The sequence below is a fragment of the Neodiprion fabricii genome, chromosome 4 (assembly GCF_021155785.1).
Source record: "Neodiprion fabricii isolate iyNeoFabr1 chromosome 4, iyNeoFabr1.1, whole genome shotgun sequence".
In the NCBI taxonomy this organism is placed as follows: Eukaryota; Metazoa; Arthropoda; class Insecta; order Hymenoptera; family Diprionidae; genus Neodiprion; species Neodiprion fabricii.
Window position 1 is genome coordinate 37336727 of NC_060242.1, and position 23254 is coordinate 37359980.

Consider the following 23254-nt stretch of genomic DNA (forward strand, 5'->3'; position numbering starts at 1 on the left):
CAGGCACATGAGTATGTGTGTACATAATTTTTATGGCAACCCTGCAGTGTGGTTGAATGTTTCTGCACACTCTGAGCAATTTGTCTGTTGTAATTTATAGGTGAAAAAAGTGAGTATAATTAACGGTAGTCACTATACAGTGACTAGAATAATTTTATACTCAATACAAAGTCTAATTTTGCTCCAAAGTATTTGGTATTATAGACATCGCGACATATATATAACTATTGAGTTATTATACAACTATAAAAAAGTTACAAGTGATGAAAACCAGAGGTCAGACGGAACGTTTCTCGGTATTATGGGTTGTCAGTTTTTTTTAAACAATATCTTTGCAAGCACTTAGCTGAAAAATAAATTGTAAAACTGCGGCTGGTTCTATTCGAACATAAAAACAGAACAAAATAACAAAAAAAAAGATGTGTTTATTATACACGTGAACTTTTCTATCCGCGGTTGTGATAATATTCGTGCATCAGCTAGTGAAGAGGAGAAAGAGAAAATTCGAGCAATTAGGCGGAGGTGTAAGGTTCAACGGGTTACAAACGTCGGGAGACAATTGATACTGAAATCAAGAGTAACTGGGACTCCGACAAACACTCGTCATACGATCACAGTTAATTAAATAACATGAGTACGAAAGATCCACACAATATGCATATGTGTAGCGGACAAAATGAACTTGCCGTAAACTTTTACGAGAACGTTAAACTACTGATAATTATAGCAAACGGGTCATTGGGTGACCCCTGTCAATTATCTAATGTGTTCGCTGCTGCTGATGCGCGGTGACTGAATATAAATTTATAATCGAATATTACAGATGTTGCACTAAACGCCAAGTAAATATCCATTTCAGTATTTTCAATGCATGTATTAGAGGAAAATTATCCGAAATCGAAAATGCGCTGCAAGTTATTTCGTCTCGTTATTGGCTCATGGAAGAATAATCAAAGCTTATAAAATACGAATCTTAAATCGAGATTGAATTTTCTAATATCTCACGCTCTTCTCAAGTAAATTACGAAGGCAATTCTTCATTATTATATATTTTTGAACATCGTTTCGAGTCTGAAAACCACGGCGAAGGTCGGACGTACCTGGTTTAAAAATACGATGGACATTTTTGTGACGAACGACTGGCCTAGAGAATTTAGTCTGCGTAGAGTGACTGGTTTAAATTGTATTTTATGCACGTAGACTAGGGTGTTTAAAGAAAAAAAATAATTTCTGTTCAACCTCCAAACAGGTTCGAAAGTTTCATTTAGGTATAAAAATACGCATGTTAAAATTTGAGCTCTTAATATTAACATTAAGACGTTGCGCATCGCACTTTTTTATTTTCCTCAAGAATAACACGGACAAAATGGTTGTTGCTCCGTCTAATTATTGTAACTGGCTAACGATGCGACGTACAGAAAATTCACATACATATTTTTGTAGAGAATTGAACGCTCTCAATTCAAAAAAGATTTTAAATAACTTTTGAAAGAGCATATTTATCATAAAACGACTAGAGACCTTTTTTCGGAGCATTCGATTATTTATTTTACTTATTTTCTAATAAATTCACTAGATCAAAATTTATTCAAAGACTTTAAATAAATTTTTAAGGAGTAGATTTAGGTAAGTTAGATTTTTTTTTCTCCAAACACCTCAATGTATACCGTGCATGTTGTTTTTGACATACATGTAAGTAATTACAGAGTGTATAATTGAGGTGAAACAATCGTGGGAATGGATTAACAAATATTTAAATGAACTAGTGAAAGGACAAAACGCGGCGACATGTTTCACATCATGTAATAAAAATCTAGACCGCGCGCAAGGTTATAATCGGATATATCACACGAGCTAGTTGTAACGAAATGTATATCGGTTAATTAATACCAAGCAGTTATCCGTAAGGAGCATTTTTTTCTGGTTGCGATTACACGCATGCAGGTATCAATCGGTTCGACCGCATGAAAGTTATTCGCAGCCGCTAACTGTGTACATACAAAACAGACTTTATTCACACAATTTGCAAGAATAATTATTACTGCAAAGTAAATAATATCGCGTGTATTATAGTTGCTGTACCGAGGTAATACGAGCTGTATAAGGTTCAGTTTTACGCCCTCGGGGTTGTTTTCAGAGTATCGATGGACAGACGCTACGATAATCAGCCTGCAAAGAGTATCTCGTTGTTGCTAAGCAGATATTGTATCTTTGGCGGTCGGCGCGACATGCGAAACTCAAATTTTCTAATCGAAATTGCGATAACGTTGATTTTTACACTGTTTTCTGTGATTCTTTGCCTTCTATGTATTTTTCAAGGAGAGAAGCGAAGAGTTAATTCGTGTCATCCTTTTTTTTTTTTAATTCTACGGTTAACGCAATATTTGATCTTAATTGTTGATCGGAATAGATATTGTAGTCGAATGTCAAGAAAATATTTACGCAACATTACCAACGCGGTGATGAAATAAAATCTCTCATCGTTAGGAGTATTCTATAGAAAATAATGTTACAGTCAAAATAAATCACTTCAGCATGAAATCTCACGAAATCTACTAGATTTTTTAAGATTTTGAATTGATTTGAAATAAAAAACATTGAAAGACATTCTAAACGACTGATTTAATCTTGGTATTTTTATTTGTGCGCATTATTTATATGTGAAAATGAAATAATTATTCAACGTGCGACTGTATGCCATATAGCAATGAATATCTGATGTAGAAGTATCGATCCTTGACTATCAGAGCTTTATAAATTTGAAAAATTGAAATTGGTAAAAATCGCTCGGATTCTTCTTGAAAAATCTGAAGACACGGTTTCCTTTAGTGTCGTTATTTAGTGATATTTTCCCAAGATACGGGGTATAAAAACATGCGTATTCCGTGAAACCGACGGACTAAAGTTTAAACAAAATCCACGATAAGCTTGTGTACCGAGCGTTGGTCAAGTGCATCGTCATTTAGCGTGTCGAGCACATGCGACGTACGGAGATAATTATACGGGGGAATAATACGCGACCCGTATTTCAAAGGTCAACCACTCCTGACTTCTGTTCTGCGGTTATCTGCAATCCTGCATTTGCGTTTCACGCATTATTTACGTCGTACACGTATTTTTTTTCAAAAACTCGACTCCTGACCTTAAATCTTTAGTACAACTATCAATACCGATAAATATTTACCACAGAACGATAAAAACGCGGCGTTTCGTTTTTTACACGTATAAATACCTGAATTTCATTGATAGGTAGAAGGTTTCTGGTCCTGTGTACATAATTGAATCAGGTTTTAAATAGAAAAATAAAAAACACCTCATACGGTAAAAATACCGCGTAAAAGATGCTCTACAGCCGAATTCAATTTATTACACACGTGACCCGATAATTTAACTGCGCGTAATTTCAATTAAATTTTCTTCCAGGGACGACTAATTTGGACGGATGTACTAACTGCGTAGGCTGATGATACATGTCATATACCGAGTGTGCAGGGTTACATACGCTATATATGCAGCATCCCTGGATATAATCCTCATGCGGAGATGAATTAATCTAATTAAAGTTGCATAATGATATGCGTACCTTCAATCTATTGACAGCTAAAACGCAACCTACTGCATTGTGACTCGCTAATTGTTTGTCATTTCAGACACGGATGGTTTTGTGATTTGATAGATTACAATCCGTCAGCGAATTTCCAACGATTACAATCAGATCCATGCGCGAATTTTTTTTTCCAAGAATATAATATACGCAACATAATTATTAGATCGATTAAAGTTGTAAATTTTCAAATCGGAAACAACGTTTCTGGAACAATGAATCATCATTGATCGGTATACTGAAAAGTTAAATATCTCCATGTGATACGTGGGTGTACACGAATTGATAATCATATGCAGAAATGAAGAAGAACACAGACGCGGTTTATTTATGAGAGTTTCTCCGTCAACTCGGCCACTTGTTTTTCGACCATCTCAGATCTGCCTCATAATTGGTTATATCAAAGTATTACTAAAAGGTACTCTATGTGAATTTTTTTTACCCTAGAACCTTGACCTATGCCACTTTGGCGATTTTTTTTGTGACATTGTCACACATATTGGAAGACTCTGTAATTTTTTCAGCAAAACAAAAAAGAGTCCATCTTGAACAAAAAAAATTATTTTTTCCTTCTTTAGTAAAAAATCAGCGTTACCGGAACGTAAAATTTTTTTCAAAAATTCCTCTCGAAAGCTAACAAAAAACTGCAACTTTTATACGAATTCGTATTTTTTTTCAGTTACTTCAAGTTCCCGAGGTATATTCATTTGAAAAAAAAACGGCAACTTCTCAAATAATGAATTAAAAAATCTGAAAAATTTCACATAGAGTACCTTTTAGTAATACTTTGATATAACCAATTACGGGGCAGATCTGAGATGGTCGAAAAAAAAGTAGCCGAGTTGACGGAGATACCCTCTTATAGATCTCGATGTCAATTTATTAGCTCTGGTGGATGCTGCACATCGCTATGCACGTCGTTGCATCCATTCGCGGTCTTTCAATTGTCACAATAAAGTCACGGTATAGTGGGAGTAAATCACGCCCGCACATTAAATACGAATGTGTGCATTTTACGCGATGCAGTTGTGTTAACTTGCACGTACCAGACTAACCAGACCGAACAAAACTAGGATTAAGATTTATTATAACTGAATTAATCAAAATCCGACAAATTTTTTTTCAGCACAGATCTGACTGGTTAGGCGTACCTCGTTTTTCGTAATTTCAACAATATTCAAACACTTTTGTTTAACGATACCTGTTTTGCTGAATTTTTCCAGTCACTGTAACAAATGAAATTTTCTTCAGTGCTGACACTTCCTCCGTGGTCGGAAAATTCTTATATTGTAATCATGTTGTATTAACCGGTTACAGTCTGTGGGTTTATAAACCGGAAATGGCCAAATCTTGCCAGACTTTCGGTTAATAAGTTTCAATTCATCAAATGGAATATATCGTGCAGCGTATGTTGTTCGACTTGTTTGTCCGCGATCATAGGGTAGGTATGTATCATTTTATTAGATAAGCGGCGATGTCCTACCGGCAATTTCGTCATTGTCGCATACGCACGGAGAGACCACCGTACGAATCAAATACATGGTACATGCACGAGTATATCTGTTGTCGCAATTTCCGCACGCGTATAATTCGCGTTACGTTGCACACAGCTGGTTCAATTCGACCGAGCATTGGAACAATATTTAACGTCTCATCGCCTGCAGTTGCTTATAAGTTGTATAAATTTTATCACGTATAAAATTTACCAAAAACATTCTAATAATCGTTCCGTCTACCTTGTACTCACCCAATCCTTTTCTCCAGCTCTGTATTGCTTCGAATAAAAAGAATAACACGTTTTATTCATTGAAACGGTTCGAATTTTTTTACACGCATGCAAAAGATGCGGCGCATGCTTTATACATACTACTCTAAAAACTTCTAATATCCGAGTATACGGATTATTATAATATTCTATAGTTTAACGCCAATTGTATGAATATTAAACTTAACGGTTGGAATATTTTTCTACGTATTTTACATGCAGCGAGCTCTCAAATGATATATTTTTTTTCTATGTTACAGGATTTTGTTCAACTTTTTTGTTCTATCTTCAGGTAAACATTTACTTTCTTGCTTGAGCAAAGATTTTTACCTTCGTTGTCGGATTCAAGGCTGTTGGAGTCGACGGTTGTTCCTCGATTACGTTTTTTGACTGACAATGTTAGATAAAGACAAAAGCAGTTAGTCAACATTTTTCAACGTTAGATATGCATAAAAAACATCGTCTTTTTATGTAAAAATTATACATAGAGATTATTTGTGATATTGTAATATATTATGCACGATACATATATCACTTAGGCGGATTTATTATTCTTTACCTTTTCCTCCTCCATATTTAGAGCTGCTTGAAAACAGGAAAGAGATATTTTTTTTTTTTTATTTCGATTGAAAAATTAACCACCAGCCGCTTTGCGGTTTATTACACGTGCGATAAAATATATAAAATGAAATATATGTATAATATATGTTACATATCGAAGGAAAATAACCACATTTTATATCGTGTGATAAATATAAAATCGCGTGCAAGTAGTAAACGATGATAATAACATAATATTCTTCGTGTGTTTAATGAAGTAGTTTCTGACATGAGTGCGAATATAATATATATATATATATATATGTGTGTGTGTGTGTGTGTGTGTGTGTATATATGTAAATACACATCGCAGACTCGTGACAAAATTTACACCCATTATCGACGAGTCTGAGACGCATTCGCAAGCGAAGAATATACACGTATAAGATACGTCGATATACGTTTAGAGCAATTATTACGTATCGGCAAATAAATTCTGCAGGTAAAAATAGATCAATCACTTCAAAGCTCAAAAAAATTCCCGCGTAAAATCGACGAATGAACTTGAACAATCAGTGTGCACAAAATGCGTGAGTCGTTCCGTTTTCACTGTTTTTCCTTTCTTTTCTCTACTCAATTTCGTACACCGATTCGAAAGATCAACCGAACGGGTCAGCCGTAGATATAAATATTATACATTCATAAAAAAATAAAAGACACATTTTGAAATAGTTTGCAGACCACGCGACGCGTACACGTATAATTAGATTTAACGGTGATGTACCGGTTTGCTTTCTGTACTCGTTGATAAAAGTGGGTGTGAACTCGTCAAGGGTAACCAGAGGTCAAACCGCGCCACTGTTATTACGGATTTACGCACATTATATTGCAAGTATCGTACATTCCAAGAACGATCATTTATCGCGAGTTTCAGCTTTGCAAATTTTTACCAACACTATTTACTTCTGCGTTAACGCATATTTATATTATAATACAATTTCTTGAAAGATTTTTTTATAAGAATAAATGTGTAACCGATTCTATTACATCCTACAAATTTTATACGTGTAAGATTAATGTAACGCAATAGCTCCAGCCGCATATATTGTAACGTCACGTGTGTGTAAATGTACAACATAGAACAAGAATTAAATCGTTAGCCACTAATTGCTTTTGCAAAAATCAATTAGCGGTCTTCCAGTCGGATGATCTGTACTGCAGCAGTGAATTTAGAGACGGTTGCTATTTAATTCGTATTAGTGTTATCGAGACCTCGAGCTTAAAAAAAGTCGAGACGCTAGCTCGCTTCGTTTTGAGTGATTAATCTCGACATTTATATCGTTAATACAACCTTATACTTGTACGTCGACGACCGTCAGCTATAAAGAAGAAAAATATTCAAGTGTGCAAAGTCGATTCTTTCGTATGGATGAATAAAATGCAGTAAACAAAGTTATTTTTGAAATTCGACTTACAATTAGTTGTATTAAACTGTATAATATAACCTGATTGTTTTCAACAAATATTATCAATCAATGTAAGATTATAGAGGAGGTATTTTATTTACGCAATGCAAGATATAGATACGAGGCGCAACTCTACAGATTTTAATAAACGATTTTCAATTCGATAAACCCGCAACATTCGACACAATCAGAGCCAAGTTAATTGTTGTTGTAATCACTAAACGCAACGATTTTATCGTAGGATCTGTACGATATACATTCCTCACGAGTTAGTGATAAGCGGCGATTTTTCGATCAGAACTTAAAGGCAGAAACATGTTGCCAAAGTTATTAAAAAGATTTTGATGATATTTGCACTTTCATTGCCAGTACACACACGATGCGTTGCTAAGATATCTAATCTGCAGCTAATCCGCGTGTATTAGTTAAACTGTATGCACAATTACATGCAATCGTTTAGTGAAAATGCGACGATGAAGTGGACTTCACATCTGCGGAGACGGATTTATTTATAGCGTGTAGTAAATTTTTCTATCACTTTCATTTCACCGAATGATTGACAGGTGTTCTTACGTCTTGTAGAAGATATTATTATACATAATAATATAACATAAGGTAAAAGCTAGACGGAAGTTACACGGATATCATAATTCAAGGCTCATATAGAACAATCGGATAATTATTATATCGGAGCAGTGTACACATATTACAAAAAGTATGGCGCGAGTATTTTTTTTTTTTTTTTATCAGTTTTAAAGGAAGAAGGAGACACTCTCTTAATGTCGTGAAGTTAGAATTCAATCCAATCGAGTGAAATTTAGAGTGATTTTTTTCACTCCCAGCGTTTGGAGTGTAAAAGTTCGCTATTGAATATTGAATATTCCACTCCATAACGCGAGTTGAGCAGTTTTCACTCCAAGGAAATTTAGAGAGAAGATTTTTTTACTAACCGTCAAGTACAAATCGCGGTTCGTAAATCTGTCCTCGAAATCGCGGGAGTAAGTTGATTAGATAGTAAATAAATATTTGACGGATTTTATCGCGTCTTTCATTCGACTTGTTTCCCGTACGATATGTGATATATATCGTACCTATAATTATATCGGACGTCAGATTCTTGCAGATTGCACAGTTATATGTATAATGTATTTTCGAATTTGTCGAATTCGCGTAATCACTTCTATGTAAGAGATAACTACAGACGTTACAGACCAAGGAAGAAGAGAAAAAATAATCACTCTTGCGTTACTGCTGAAAAATATTTTCGTCGCGGTACTCCAATATTGTTCGTTCATTTATAGTAGAAAAAAGGTTAGCACATTCTGTAAATTTTACGAATTACGCATTCTTTAGATTTTTTCGAAAATATAGTCTAAGGAGAATAAAACGCAAAAAGTGAAAAACGAAACACATCCAATTAACTATTTTACATCCTCTCTTTTATTATTTTCTTCGACAATCGTTGCGTTGGAGTTGAAAATAACCTGTTTTTTTCTCTTTTATTTTTACAGCTATTGGCGAAAGGCGGGACATTAGCGGCTCACTGTTATCCTTTCGGCAAGGTTTGCGGGATTTTCAAGTACACCGAAGGTCAAGGATTGATGATGGAAAGCCGCGCGCCGGTTTCCGCGACTTATTATCGATTCTTCACGTGATAATTAGCGACTAGCGATCATCCGATCCCTTTATTGTGCGTCACGTAGTAAATTACAACACATAAAATAATAAAACATATTTATGAATATAACAGAAGTAACCTACAGCACAGAAATTCATCCGTACCGCAAGAAAGTTAAAGAAAAAAAAAAAAAGAAGATTTTTGCGTGCAACGAAAGTGTAACGAATGTGACACGACAAAAGCGAACTACTTAAGCACGTCGCAACTTTTCAGGGAAAAAGACTGACCTGCAGCAATACAAGTCGTTGAACAGAGTGCAATCAGGTATAATTCGGTTTTCGCGTGTTTCGCGAAATGCGCTCACAGGGTGAAGCGAATCGACCAGCTCGATTCGTGGCGATGCGAGTTATGCGCCGTCCACCTATGCCTGGCAAAACCCGAAGCCCGCCACCCCCGCCCCCGAAACGGGGGTGGCGGCGAGCCCTCTTTTCGCACGAAAAGCGCAGACGCGAAAACGGCCGCGATTCCCGTCATATAGTCAAGTCAAAACTAGAGAATTTTCTTATAATTTCAAAAAGAAATCAATATAAATGCTATTTTACCTCACAATTTCTTCGTAGTTACATACATGTATCTTTTTTATTTCTCGTGATTTTCGTCATTAGACACCGTTATGCGATGTAACGACGCACCGAAATCTTCCCTGTAAATTGCGTCACGGGTTTCATCGCTACGCGGAGATTATACCTTAATGTGAGATTCCTATTCGAGGGGGGATGCTCGATCTCTGTTATTAAAACATGCAGGTACCAGTGTACGCATCCGAGTCTTCTGGGAGTCGGATTATATATAAGAGACATCGACCCTCGCTTATACAGAATGGCTGTTCGTCGATACCGCCCGTCTCGTCCTCGACCTGACCTCCACCGGGATATTCGAACGCTCTATATGGCATATGTATATAGGTATACCCATATACCTATGGCTGCACCGCCAGTCATTGTCACATAATTCGTATAGAATTAAACTCGCGTTTTGTTTCGCGACGAAAACAAGTTAGCCGAAAGATTGAAACAAGTTAGCCGAAAGGTCGAGACGTTAATGAATATTACTGTACGTATAACGCATGATTACGATTTTATGAAGGAGGAAAATATAATTAATCTTATTATACATTCTAAGAGTTCAACGGAAATAAAATTTAATGAAAGATAATGTATATGCGGAAATGACGTGCGTCACCACAGACGCGGGCATGCCGAGGTTTTATGGGAAGAGAGGCACGTGACTCGAGTCATGGCAGTAATCAAGCACACGCGCCTCGCAGCACGAACGATCATCCAGCCTCTGTGATATATGTATACCTGTGTATCTACCTACCGTTAGCCCAAAATCCGTTCCAGGATTCGGCTGATGTAACAAGGCGTAAGACATTCGGGATACGCGTTGCCTCGCAGGCTTACAAATCGCTCAATATGACGCAATCGTAAAAGATGTAGATTATTGCAGATCAACGATTTCATAGATTTTGATCAGTGTAAATTAATCCTCCGATTATTTGCGACATTTCAATCTGAATCATCCTTTGCATTATTTATACGCTACATGGAAGTACGCACGTATAATAAGCGGAATGATTTCTGGGCATATTTTTTTCTTATTTATTTTTTTATTTAAAATTTATTATACTAAAAATATATATACTTGGAAACGCTGCATACGTTCAGCTAAAAACTTTGATATCGCATGCGGAAGGCAAAACGCGTAATTGGGGTTTTCCGTCTCTTGACTTATACGCGGAAAAAAGTATGTGAACCAGGGAATTTCGTAATTGATTTGTTGCATAGCTAGAATTTTTCAAGTTTTATTTTATTCACAGGTCAACTCGTCATACATTCGGAAGCCCAATTGGCCAGGCTTAGAAAACCTCTGTTATCGCAGTAAAAATACGTTTCATGCTGTCTTTATGTATTAAAACTGAAATTGTCTGGTCCAGTGAACTATTTTTTTCCAATGATAGGATAAAAAATTTCAGGAAGTTTAGCTCGGTATATTTATATGCGAGTCTAATCAATTCGATATACTGCTATGTACGTTACAAGTCTCTGATTATCATTAACATTACAATATACACGTGTTTGCAAGAATGACGATGTAATATGTACACCGTATCTACATCCGGTTGAGGTTTTTATCCTACAACCTCAGCCCACCCCGGACGGACTGTGTGGCTTGAAAAACGTGACTAATACTGTAAACCGTGCGTACATGCATTCTACGTTTACACGTGCAGAATAAACGAACGAATAACCCACGACGCAGAAAGGTTGCGTCAGCCACGACGCATCACCGACGAATACTCCAAGGACCCTTCGTCCTTCGTTACGCGACAGAGGACGAACCTCCGAGTCTTTGACCAACCCCCCTCTTTTTTCTTATACTCAGGTCTTCACTTTGACAGATTGTATACTTGGTCGTAGTTTCTGGTCTGCCGTCTGCACCCGTAAAGTCCGTTTAGATCATATATATAGGTATCCATTGTCGTATCGTCTAAATGGTTACTCGCCCGTCTGACCCAAATAAAGTCCGAGAGGAGTTCATATCATTATATAACGAATAATGTTTATCAATGAATTGTAGACTTTTGGTGTCGGCCATAGAAGGTTTGTTAATTAGAAAGGACGTTTCTTGCACATGTATGCGTCTAACTTGTCCGTCGGACCTTGGTCTAACTACTTTGCATTACGGTTACTTCATTATTACACCTGACAGTGAAATATTTTTCGCTTTTGCGCAATTTTCGAACATTATTTCAGGAGCAGTTTAAGCACAAGCCGGACCGCTTCGTGCAGCATGGCGGCGCCTATGGGTATGCTCGATTCCAAGAAAAATGCGGGCGACACTGTAACTTATCGTTAGTATTCACTCAATGAATCATTCACGCAACGTTCTTCGAAACCGTTGCAAGTGAAAACTAAACTCGCATTACGAATAAACAAATATAGGTCAAAAAGTAAAATCAAAAGTAAGAGAAAAAAATTTGTGAAAAAAACGAGACCGACTGCTAAATAGTCGCTGATAATTCGTGTCTAATCGATCATGTATTATCAAACGTCTAATTTTCATCGAAAAATTTATTTATTCATAAGCAACGGTTCGGACGAAAGTGACCTAAGGAGTAGGAGAAAACCAGTTCTGAATCCAGGCAACGCCGCGAGGCGACCTTTGGATAAATTCGAGAGTCGGGATCCCTGGCACGGCTCAATGCAACAGTCGTGACGTCATTCCGAGCGCCGACGGGCCTCCAGGCACACCCACGACTCTAGCCAATCAGAGGGCGAGACTTTGGACGCCGGTTGCCAGTCGATATATCAACGTGGATTGCGTCAGCCGAGGACCTTAGCTCGAGACGATGAGACTCTCGCTTTCGGCCGGCTGTGCAACCTTTCTATGCGTGGTCCCATATGGCGCAACTGCGTGGATGCGTCAGATTCCGATGGGTTGAAAGGAGAAAAAAAAAAGACATGCCGGAAAAACTGTTTTTTCCCGATACTATTCATCACCGTGAAAAGGAACGAGTCTGTCGGTTTGTTCGAGAAACTACCGCGATGATCTGGAAAACGACCGAGCAAAAGATCTGAAACTGATAGAATTTGCCCGCCAAATGAAAATGTTTTAACAGAAAAATTAGAAGTATAATATTTCTGGAAAATAAAACATTTATTCATTTTTTTTTTAAATTCATCGAATATTTCATATAATTCATATAATAGAATAAAAATTTAATACGAGATTGAATAGAAGGTTTTTCACGAGTTGCGCACAATTATGAGACGTATACGCGCGTCTTATAATTACCTCATAATCTTGTCTCTTGTTCATAGAGTGATTTTTTTGTTAAAAAAATCGTTATTATGTGTAACAAAACATGAAAATATAGCGAGACTTTATCGACACGTAACATAAGCGTAACGTACCTATTTTTAAACAGCTTATGTGCCGTTAAGGGAAAAAATGTATAGCATATACACGCATGTAAGGTATAAAATGTAATACTACACTTGGTCTGACGGTAGAATGACAGTAATCTGTGTCAAGATCGTTAATTTTAAACATTAACTCCGGAAACTGATAACGTCAAGGGATGATAAAACGAGAAACGTGCGTATAAAGCTGCATATATTATAATGTCTTTGTGGAAATCACGTGTATAGCAATAAAGGTAATTTATTACATACACGTGCATATTTATATAGTTAAACGTTAAGATTCTTATTTTTAAGCTCATAAGATAGTATTTAATATGTATTGTATATATTGATAACAACTTTTCGAAGGTGCGACAAAAATAGAAGCTGCAGGATATCCTACATTAAGAATCAAGCGGCTATGGAAAATTTGACAAATTTTAGACCCACACTCTTGTACTACACACCTTGTACGATAAACGAATTATCTGTCATCTGGAAATAATTTACCAGACCACAACGTTATTCGTTTTCATTTCCAGTAAATCGAAACTGATTGTGTAGGTATATAATTAGCAATGACGTTTATTCAGAAGTACGAAACATTTGCGTTGCAGTTCAAGCTTAACCCTTTGTGTGTCTTGGTAGCATATTTGATACAATGACGAAACAGTTATTTATTTAAATATCTTGCTCAACTTCCATTTTTAAAATAGTAAACTAAGTTTTAAAAAGTAAGTTTATTAATTCGTAAAAATAGTTAACGCGCTCTGAAGAAAGTTTTCACTGAATAATTAATTGTGAAAAACTGTTTTATTTAAGCATGAAAATTGTAAATTTCGAATTTTAAAAAGTGTAATTTTTCAAACATTTTGATTGAGAAAAATTTGAAGCGGTTAAGGAAAACGAGTTTTTTCAACGGGAAAGAGGCTTGGCCGTTACCGGATTAAACTGACAATATAGAATGTTATGCAACAATTTCATCTACACCTACAATATGCCAATATATGTAATATCATGCGACGTATAGATGGTTAATGCAGTTCGCGTCTCTGTGCAACCGACGTATAACTACTGTAATTTAAATCTAATTAACCTCTGCAGCCTCTCCGACGTACTCCAATTTGCGTTCACGAAACATGTTGACATGTACGCGTTGGCCGCTTGAGTTGATATGTCATAGGTCAATAATGTCATGGCTTATAATATTGCACCCTGCAGCCGAGAGTTTAACTCAATTAAATTACGATAAAAGAGCAATTTGATAAATTTGTGCATGCATCACGTGTTTGCGAAGAGGCGCTGTTTCGTTTTTAGCCTACTTTCCGTCATTGCGATAATTAGCCGTGCCCTCCCACTAAACCAGTGCTCAAAAATCGATTAGCCAAATTTTCTAGCTCTCCTTCGGCGTTATGTCATATTGCTCGTGACGAAGGTCGAGAACAGGTATCTGATATACTACTAGAACGTTTCGCATTAGCGGAGGTATAGCTAATCTTACCGGGGTTAAAAATAAATTTTCGAAAGGCAGAGAGTCGGAGATACGCTGTCTGGAAATAAATCTTCGAGAAACTTGTACACCTGATGGCGTTAGCCGTTAGACGTTATACTTCGGTTCTTTTATGCGGTGAACAAGAAGTTGAAACGCATCTCGAATTGCAATGTTGGTAGGTATACATATACATGACGGTACTCCAAGTTCCAGTATAAATTGGATATAGACGTTGATTTATTGGTTGTATTTCAGTTTCGCAATCAACTCACACTCGCCGTATGTGATGATGAATGGAGTTTGAAATTTGACACGTATTCAATAACTTGGTCAACAAATGTACCTTACACGGATGCATCACTGCAGCGTGTAATTAGCACCGATTAACGAATATCGAATGACCTCGAGAAATTCTACCGATGGTAAAGGAATTCACATTCCAATGAATCTCTTTTAGAATTTTCAAGGCAGTATCGGCAATAATAAACGACAACTACAGCAGCAGTTGGCGTGTGAAAATTGTTACACAAGGAAAACAATCGTTCAATATAATACCCGCAAATTCCTGAAATGACAAAGGTACGAATTGAGAATCGTTCTTGGTATGATGTACGGTATTTACTATCCCTATTCAATTTTTCCTTGTATCTCTTTGCGGCCGAATGAAGAACGCCGCATGTCTGAAGTCTGACGGTCGAGTGCATAAATCCCAAGTCGTTGCGCGATAAAACCCAGTTTCACAAAAAAAAAAATATAGTCTCGAGTTGCTTTTTTATCCAAAAAATGTATGATGTATTCAAATTTCAATGCTATTACATGTATGCCGTGATAATTTGTGACTATAAGATGGAAACGGTTACCTTCCATTCGTATTCTCAAACGAAATACCATAAGAGGTCAAAAATAGTGTATACAAATATCGCAAAACGTCAACAGCACATCGCATATGATATACAATAACATCCTCGTGCGAGCAAAGGAAGAATTTCTGCTCGCCGCGCCGTGAGAGCAGAACCAGAGGCATCGATCGGAAGACCGAATGACGTACCTGCAATAAGGTCTTGCCCTTCGAAGGGTCTGACAGTGGGATACGTGACCCGCGGCATGCCAAAGGACTCCAGGGATTATTTTTTTTCTCGCATGAATCGACGCCGGCTTAACGCGGAGAAAGTTGGGTATAGAGACAGCGAAACGACGAGGGTCGAGGAAAGAGAAGGCGAAACGGAGGAATGGAGGTTTTTAAAACACCTTCGCTCCTTTCACCCGCAAAGGGAGGTAGCGACGTGCTTCAATGCACGCAGATCTCCATGTCTGGCACGCGTCGTCATCCCAATTTTCCTTGCGTTGCTTTATGGCGCCGCTCATATTTATATCTTTGCGCGCCAAATCTTATGCGCACGGTATGCCTGTACCTACGTGCAAAATCTGGGCTTCTAAAAACGAATAATAAACATCTGTACCTAAAGTAAAAGTCTGTACCAACTCGTAATATAAACGTTACGATTTACCGCGAAATCGATCGTTTATCCCACTGAATTGGTTCATTGGGATTTTTATTTCTGGCACATGCACATATGCATCATTTCGGTCGTGAAACATGGAAAGGTAAGAATTGATCGGAAATGATTGTAGCTATTCGCTGTTTTTCAAAATAAACACGACAATTTTTTTTCCCTGTCGGTATAATTTCGACTACGATTTCGGTCGGTATCGCTCGGAACTCGGGGTGTGTTCTTTCAACTTCTTTGCGAAAACTGCAACTCCATCTTATTGAAAACGTGCGAATAAGATAGAGAAAGCAGTTTTCGGACTGGATTGAATAAAGGACGATACTTCAAGTTTCAGATATTATACCGACGGAGACGATTGAAATTACCGACGCGTAAAAACCTCCGCTGTTATACTGTTCCAGCAAGTACGCGACTGACAACGTTAACAAACTTCAGGAAGAAAGCTGTTTAAAAACAATGGAATAAATTTGATCTTGAGTCTGCTTATCTTTTCAGGTCGAGTCAATTCACTGAGTTATTTGTCAGTACCTGAAACCCACTGGCTAAAAAGCAAACTGCGACTGTACTTATTGCTGGACAACATGTTCAATGCTTAAGTCTGCTTACCCCTCTCGCTGAAACGGGAACGGTGGTTTCCCTCGTGTAGATGGGAACGTCCAAATCGCTTACACTGCTGCTGATACTTGGCGCTCTTGAATTGTTCATACCACCGGCGGGTACCGAAAGATGCGTCGCCCTCAAAGGGTGGGATTCAGCGATAAAACCCTCCCCGAAATCGTCGTCGTCCCGGTTCATCACCGCAGAGCCTTTAACATAATTGAAAACACGATCTATTTCTTTTTCCCCAAGTTGGATCGACTGATTTTTTTTTTCTCATCTCTTTCAATACTGCAATTTCGAACGCAAAATTTCTTCGTGACTCCGATTATGGCACCTTGTTTTAAGTCGACGCGGAGCTGATGTCAGTAAAATTAGATCTTCGGTTGAAGCGAGAGAGTCCGCAGACTTTCCCTGTCAAATACTTGGCATCTGATCAAGGCTACAACCCAGTGACTGTGATGCTCGAAATCAATGAGCGAAGAAGACGACAGGCATATCGAGATAGCCGAATTGATTTTTCTCATTATTGCGGTTGAGGAGCGATTGTTCTCCGATTTTCGATTTTCGGTGGAAAATAATGAGGTCAAGTCGTTCGTACCCCGGATATCGCGTTTCGAGTTAAATTCTCACGAAAAAAACGAACCCGGGGGTAATTTTATCCCGTCAAAAACGAATTACATTGCGCGCATAATTGTTTTATGCACTTATAAATGCATGTAGGTGCAGTGTATGCAGATATTGAGACGCGTGAATGCAACAACGAGAGATAACTGCGCTTATTATTTCATCCTTCGAACCGCACGTGGTACGTGGATTACCGAGGATGCCACGGTAAATGGACAATAGAAACTGCGCAAAACGATCGGAATAGATAAAATTGATTAACCGTCATCAATTCGGATCGAAGAGCAATAAACGGCACCATATGCAGCGGCTCGTAATATCTTATCTACCATACGGTCCTATTCGCGAGATGGAACATTGCCACGAAAAAAATTGTTTGCCTAGAAAATTTGGCAAGAAAAATTTTCACCTACATCTAATATTTACCAATAAATATCAAGTCAACTTTGTAGCATATACCAGTTGCATACATAACTCGCATCCTAAGTGAATCATACGAAATGATCGCACAGTCAGACGTCATATATTTTATTATTAGAGTCACTGAGTGAATTTTTAAAGTAACCTGAATCTGTTTCAATTTAAAATACCGTTGTTTCTTTTTTTGGATAAAGTTGTTTTTTTCATATAATACAAAAAAAAAAATGTATTTGAGTGAAAATATCCAACTCCGTACAATGTCAAATGTAACATCGGAAATATTCTACAAAAGATCACTTCTATATATCTGGTGTCATAACAAACAACCATGAGAATTATTTTGGCCATATTACGCCAAACAGTGCGGACTTTTATTGACACCGCCAATTTTCTAGTACTGTACTCTTTCCTCTAAATCCTAGTAGAATCATTTGAAACTTGTATTCATAGTGAAGTCTAAGTTTTTTTTTCAGCGGTGACATATAAATCATTGGATTCAGAATAAAATGACCGACCATTGAAGCAGCGGTAGAATAGATTCGAATGATTTTCAACGGTTTCTGTCTTTATCGATTAATCACGCGTAGGTGCTCAATTGAACAGAGCCTTGACGGCTCGATTTTCCTGCGTTGTCCTCCGTCCAGGGGTTAATAAATTTGAATCGGCGATTCAGTTATCTTACATATAGTTTAATTAAATCTGTTGGATAATGTAGACATAAGAAAATTAAAATGACAAAGACGATAAAAACAATAACAACGACAATAATTTACCTGACGATTTTATCCAATTGTTTAGAATTATTTGGAAATATGATCGATGCAGGAGAAATCGATTCGCGAATGAAATCGGTGCTGCGAGATTTTTTGGACTAAAGTATGCTGTTCGAATCCTTGAAATACCACCACCGATTTTTTCTCGAATTCGAAATGCCAATAGGAAAAAGAACAACCGAAGCACTGTCTCGACGAAATACGTTCTTGAGACTGAGCTAGAGGACGCATTTCGTTTAGTTTCGTCGCGACGGCGACGGGCCTACGTCGACGTGAAATCGACGTCAGTTTGCTAAATTTAATTCAACTTAAATTTAACACAGGGCGTCGTCGTCAGGCGAGCCTCCGTGCACCGTTACCGAGGTGTCGAGCTAAGAACAGTTTCAACTCTTTTTTCACCCTCTCGCCTCGCCTCGACGTCGGACCACAGAACTATTACGGTTTCACCTACACAGATGTAGCTATTTCGGTCAGAGAATGAAATTTTCACGTACTGCACGTCGGACCGTGTTATCAGCAGATTTATGTATACCGCCATTCATCCTTTAAACAATCAAAAAATCGGTGAAATAGCAAATAATATCCGACATAATTTTCCTCAAGTTGTTCAGTTTGCAGAAATATATTTTCATCAAAAGCGCACAATGTGTAATTTATTAAATAACCTCCGAGTATAATTTACGATGAAATGGATCTGCGTCCGATAATCCACTTTAGGTATCTATTCCTTCTGAAAGTGCAATGATATACCACGTAATCGTGAAAATGACGTTATCGACATGACGTCATTTATCACCAGCGAATCGTGGAGTCGCGGGAAATTTGAAATAAGTGATAACAGTGCACTTCGATAAAAGGCAAGGGGCTGTGATATTTTAAAAAAGAATCTAATTTTATAGACAGAAGGAAAAAATACTTTGACAAATCAGTGATCAATTTAATTGCATCACATGCAGCAAGATTGTTTGGACAATTTGTGGATAGCTGACCGTACCGCGTGATGATTTCTTATTTTTTCATTTGCAAGTTTTCACCCAACGGTAGGCATCGTGGTCGTAAATAACGGTTATATGCACATGGATAATGTACAATGCACGTGTGTATAATATTTTCGCAAATGTGTCGAGTTGCGTCAGTAGTGAAGATGTTCTTTCTCGTCGGGGTGAAGTAGCGCGTGATCAGTCCCGAGTTTCTGCCGGCGCTTCTATTCATATATCTATTTCAGCATTGTAATACTTCTCCGACAGTTTCAGTATTGTCATTGAAATCGTCATTTTATTCCAAATCATTGTGCAATCTTCTCCGAGGTGATTGCACGTGGCTAATTGAGTTCAATGCTCCAGAAATATTAGCCGTGTGTCTACGAATAACTCATACGTAGTTCTTCAATCTTACTACCTTCTGAAATTGTAGCAATCGAAGCAAACATTCTGTAATGCCGTTCTAAATATATGAGACCGTAAATAACTTATAATACAAGTTTTGGAATCTATGTAATTACGTCTGACGCAAACATAACTCGGCAAAAATTTTTCATGAACATCCTATTCATCAAAGCCGCCTGTATTCTGATTGAATTGGTTATTAATTACATTCAATGATTAAATCCGCAAAACACGAATTGATGGATAGGATTGAAGTAGTTAGTAGTGACATCTATTGCCAGAAAGCAAACTAACCAAATCAAGTCTGTACATCTACTTGCAATAAAAAGGTTCCGCTCGTTTTATGTATGTATTGAGAGTTGAGACATACGTATGGCCACATTGGCAGTAACATTACTATCAGTCTATATTCTAAAAAGACGTTTATGTTTTGAAGAAAGACTACTTTTACGCGTTTCCTTCGGTTTGTATTCATTTTTACACATATTTGAGCCGGCTCTGACTCGGTCGATAACACAATCCAGAAACTTTCCTGTGCTTAGGTTGTAGCATGGGTTGTAGCATGACGGTAATATGAAGTAATATCTTACAGCGTTTCCGTAGCTGCCATGCGTGAAGGTTCTCTCTGCGCGTGGTTCGCTTTGACCAGATCAGATCTGATCGCAATGTCGGTGTAAATTACACCGTGTAATTTTTCTTCAGTCAGCACGTCTGCATGAGAATGGCCGATGCGATTGAAAAATCCGCCGACGTTTCGTTGGATATTAAAGAAGAGAAATTGAAAGGCGTATGCCCCATTAAACCAGAGTAAGACAAGTAATAGAAGATATAATTTTCCAACCAAATTAAAATCTTGTCATTCGTCAGTTTTTTTAAGTAGCGCTGAACTACAATGAATTATGGTGTGCTAACCTCAAAATGCATAATAAACACGCTATGTCAAAACAAGAAAAGACTAGGAGTTGATAGTTGATTATAGACCTGAAAAAAAATTATGCTAACAAAAATTGCCATTTTATCTTAATTTTTTATTTTCATTCATAGGTTCATTATCAAAGATCACAAAAAGCTCTTAATAGAAGAAGCATTGACTGATGTCTACAAGGAACAAACAGCGTCGCAGACAGGCGATGTTGAGCATGAAACACTGGCTGAGGAGCCGGTGGATAAAAAAATAAAGTTAGATGACAAGAAGGAGAAACCTCGCGGGCAAAACAAGGCTAGGCCTCCACCATACAAAGCACCTAGAGAAGAAAATTTATGTCCATGGGTCGTAGACCAAGCGGTTGGAGAGCCTGATAAAAAATGTGATAACACAAGGTGTCAGTTTATGCACGACAGGGTGGAGTACATGAAAATGAAACCGAAAGACATTGCTGACAGCTGCTTCTTCTTTGATACAATCGGTCGATGCCCTAGAGGCACGGCTTGCAGAATGGGTGCTGTGCACTTAACTGAAAAGGGACTAAATATAATTGATGAAGCCAAGCTTGAAGAGTACAAAAAAAAACCAATGTCTACCAAAAATCAACTGCCCAAGGATTTACAAAACAAACTTAGAAAGCATAAGTATAATTTTTCTAGAGCGGAGAAAGTGGTCAAGGCTAATGACGCGGCCAAGAGGAAGAAGGATGCTACAATTGCTGCAGGGAAGAAAACTGCACCATGCAATCAGGCTGAAATTATCGCAAAGACTGACGAAAATGTTGAATTCAAATCAAAAGAAAATAATTCACATGAAGAAGTAAAACATGAAACGAATCTGGATGCTTCCAGTAATGGCGTCAAGGATGAAACGATTAATGGCTCTGTTAGAAACTCTGGAAATTCAATCAAAGTGGACCAAAAGATTGGCCCAGTGTCTGATTACGACGTAATAAGGCAACTACCCTCAGAAAGGCGAAGAATCGACTGGAAAGATAAGATTTTATTAAGCCCGTTGACAACAGTCGGTAACCTGCCATTTCGTAGAATTTGCAAAGAATATGGAGCTGATTTTACCTGCGGAGAGATGGCACTGGCTCCCAAAATATTGAAAGGTGCCACTGAAGAGTGGGCATTGGTTAAGAGGCACGAAACTGAGGATATATTTGGTGCACAAATATGTGGCAACAATCCTGGAGTTCTTACCAGGTGTGCTCAACTCCTGGACAGCGAAGCTGAGGTCGATTTCATCGACCTAAACCTGGGATGTCCGATAGATCTCATATATAGACAAGGCGGAGGGAGTGGAATGCTTAATAAACTGAATGTACTGGAAACAACGATCAAATCTATTAGCCAAGTCATGCAGATTCCTTTGACCGTTAAAACCAGGATGGGAGTTTACATGGACAAACCTATTGCGCATAATTTAACTCCATTGTTCCGAGACTGGGGAGCTTCGATGATAACGGTGAGACCTTTATTAATATTGTCAAAAAAAAATCGGTAAAGCTTAACTTCTTTATATCAGACTTTACCAGGTTCTGCAATTTCTTATTGTTTGCTCAAATTTCCAAGTGTCAACATATTTAATTTCAAAACCCCCTAAATCTGTGATTTAAAAATGATTTAAACAACAAACAAATTGACTGATATTCACTGTTGATTCAATCAGTTTACCCTTGTTATGTAAAGACAAAAATAAATCGGCAGGTACACGGCAGATCGAGAGAGCAGAGGTACACTAAGATGGCAGACTGGCAATACATAGAAAGGTGTGCTCAGGCGGCGAAGCCAATTCCGGTTTATGGCAACGGGGATATATTATCATTTCATGATTACAAAAGTGCAAAGGAAAAATACCCCTCTTTACAGGGTGTTACTGTCGGGCGTGGTGCTCTGATTAAACCGTGGATATTCAGAGAGTTCAAAGAACAAAAACTGCTGGACGTGCCAAGCACGGAGAGATTTGAAATTGTTAAGAAATATGCCAAGTATGGACTTGAACATTGGGGCTCTGACACAAGGGGCGTGGAAACAACCAGACGATTTCTACTTGAGTGGATGTCGTTTCTGCACAGGTAAAAATTTTACAGATTTGCCGAATTTGAGGGAAAAATTTTGATATTTAGGTACGATTTAATCTAACGGAAACTTCATTCTTATCGACTCGTTACATATAATGTTCATTCACTAGGTACATACCTGTGGGAATATTAGAGCGACCACCGCAGAAGATAAACGAAAGACCGCCATTTTACAGGGGTCGAGATGATATGGAAACGCTTATGGCCAGCTCGAATTGTGCGGACTGGATAAAAATATCGTAAGTTGTTAAGACATGTTTAAAATTATTTGTAAATTTGTCTGAAGATCTCGTTTGACGTTTCGTGCTGCGTTTATTTTTCAGAGAAATGCTTCTCGGCAAAGTACCCGAAGGTTTTCACTTCCTGCCAAAACATAAAGCAAACTCCTGGTAAGATGTAAAAAAAAAAGGAGTAAGGAAAGATGAGTCACAGGTAGCATTTTGTAAATAACTTCAAACGCTATAAACTGTGTATATC

The 23254-nt window shown here is 37.7% G+C and overlaps 2 protein-coding genes across 3 annotated transcripts in view; one reads left to right on the forward strand and one right to left on the reverse strand.

Annotated features, from left to right (window-relative positions):
• LOC124179421 (solute carrier family 2, facilitated glucose transporter member 4-like) overlaps positions 1–18591 on the reverse strand; it is a 34697-nt gene extending 16106 nt beyond the window's left edge. The window contains exons 1-4 of one of the 2 annotated variants that reach the window (XM_046563763.1): positions 9281–9415; positions 5929–5951; positions 5700–5759; positions 5352–5378 (exon numbers count right to left, since the gene is read on the reverse strand). In XM_046563763.1, the coding sequence (XP_046419719.1) occupies positions 5352–5378; positions 5700–5759; positions 5929–5943 (102 nt within the window). In that variant the 5' untranslated portion in view covers positions 5944–5951; positions 9281–9415. Of the gene's footprint in view, positions 1–5351; positions 5379–5699; positions 5760–5928; positions 5952–9280; positions 9416–16570; positions 16771–18381 lie in introns of those variants that run through there. The other variant, XM_046563761.1, reaches the window with a different exon arrangement.
• Positions 18592–20198: 1607 nt separating this feature from the next.
• LOC124180424 (tRNA-dihydrouridine(47) synthase [NAD(P)(+)]-like) lies at positions 20199–23254 on the forward strand. The gene is made up of 5 exons (XM_046565911.1): positions 20199–20573; positions 20811–22161; positions 22404–22771; positions 22888–23016; positions 23101–23254. Exons 1-5 carry the CDS (start codon positions 20482–20484, stop codon positions 23168–23170), a joined length of 2010 nt encoding a protein of 669 aa, XP_046421867.1. The 5' UTR covers positions 20199–20481; the 3' UTR covers positions 23171–23254.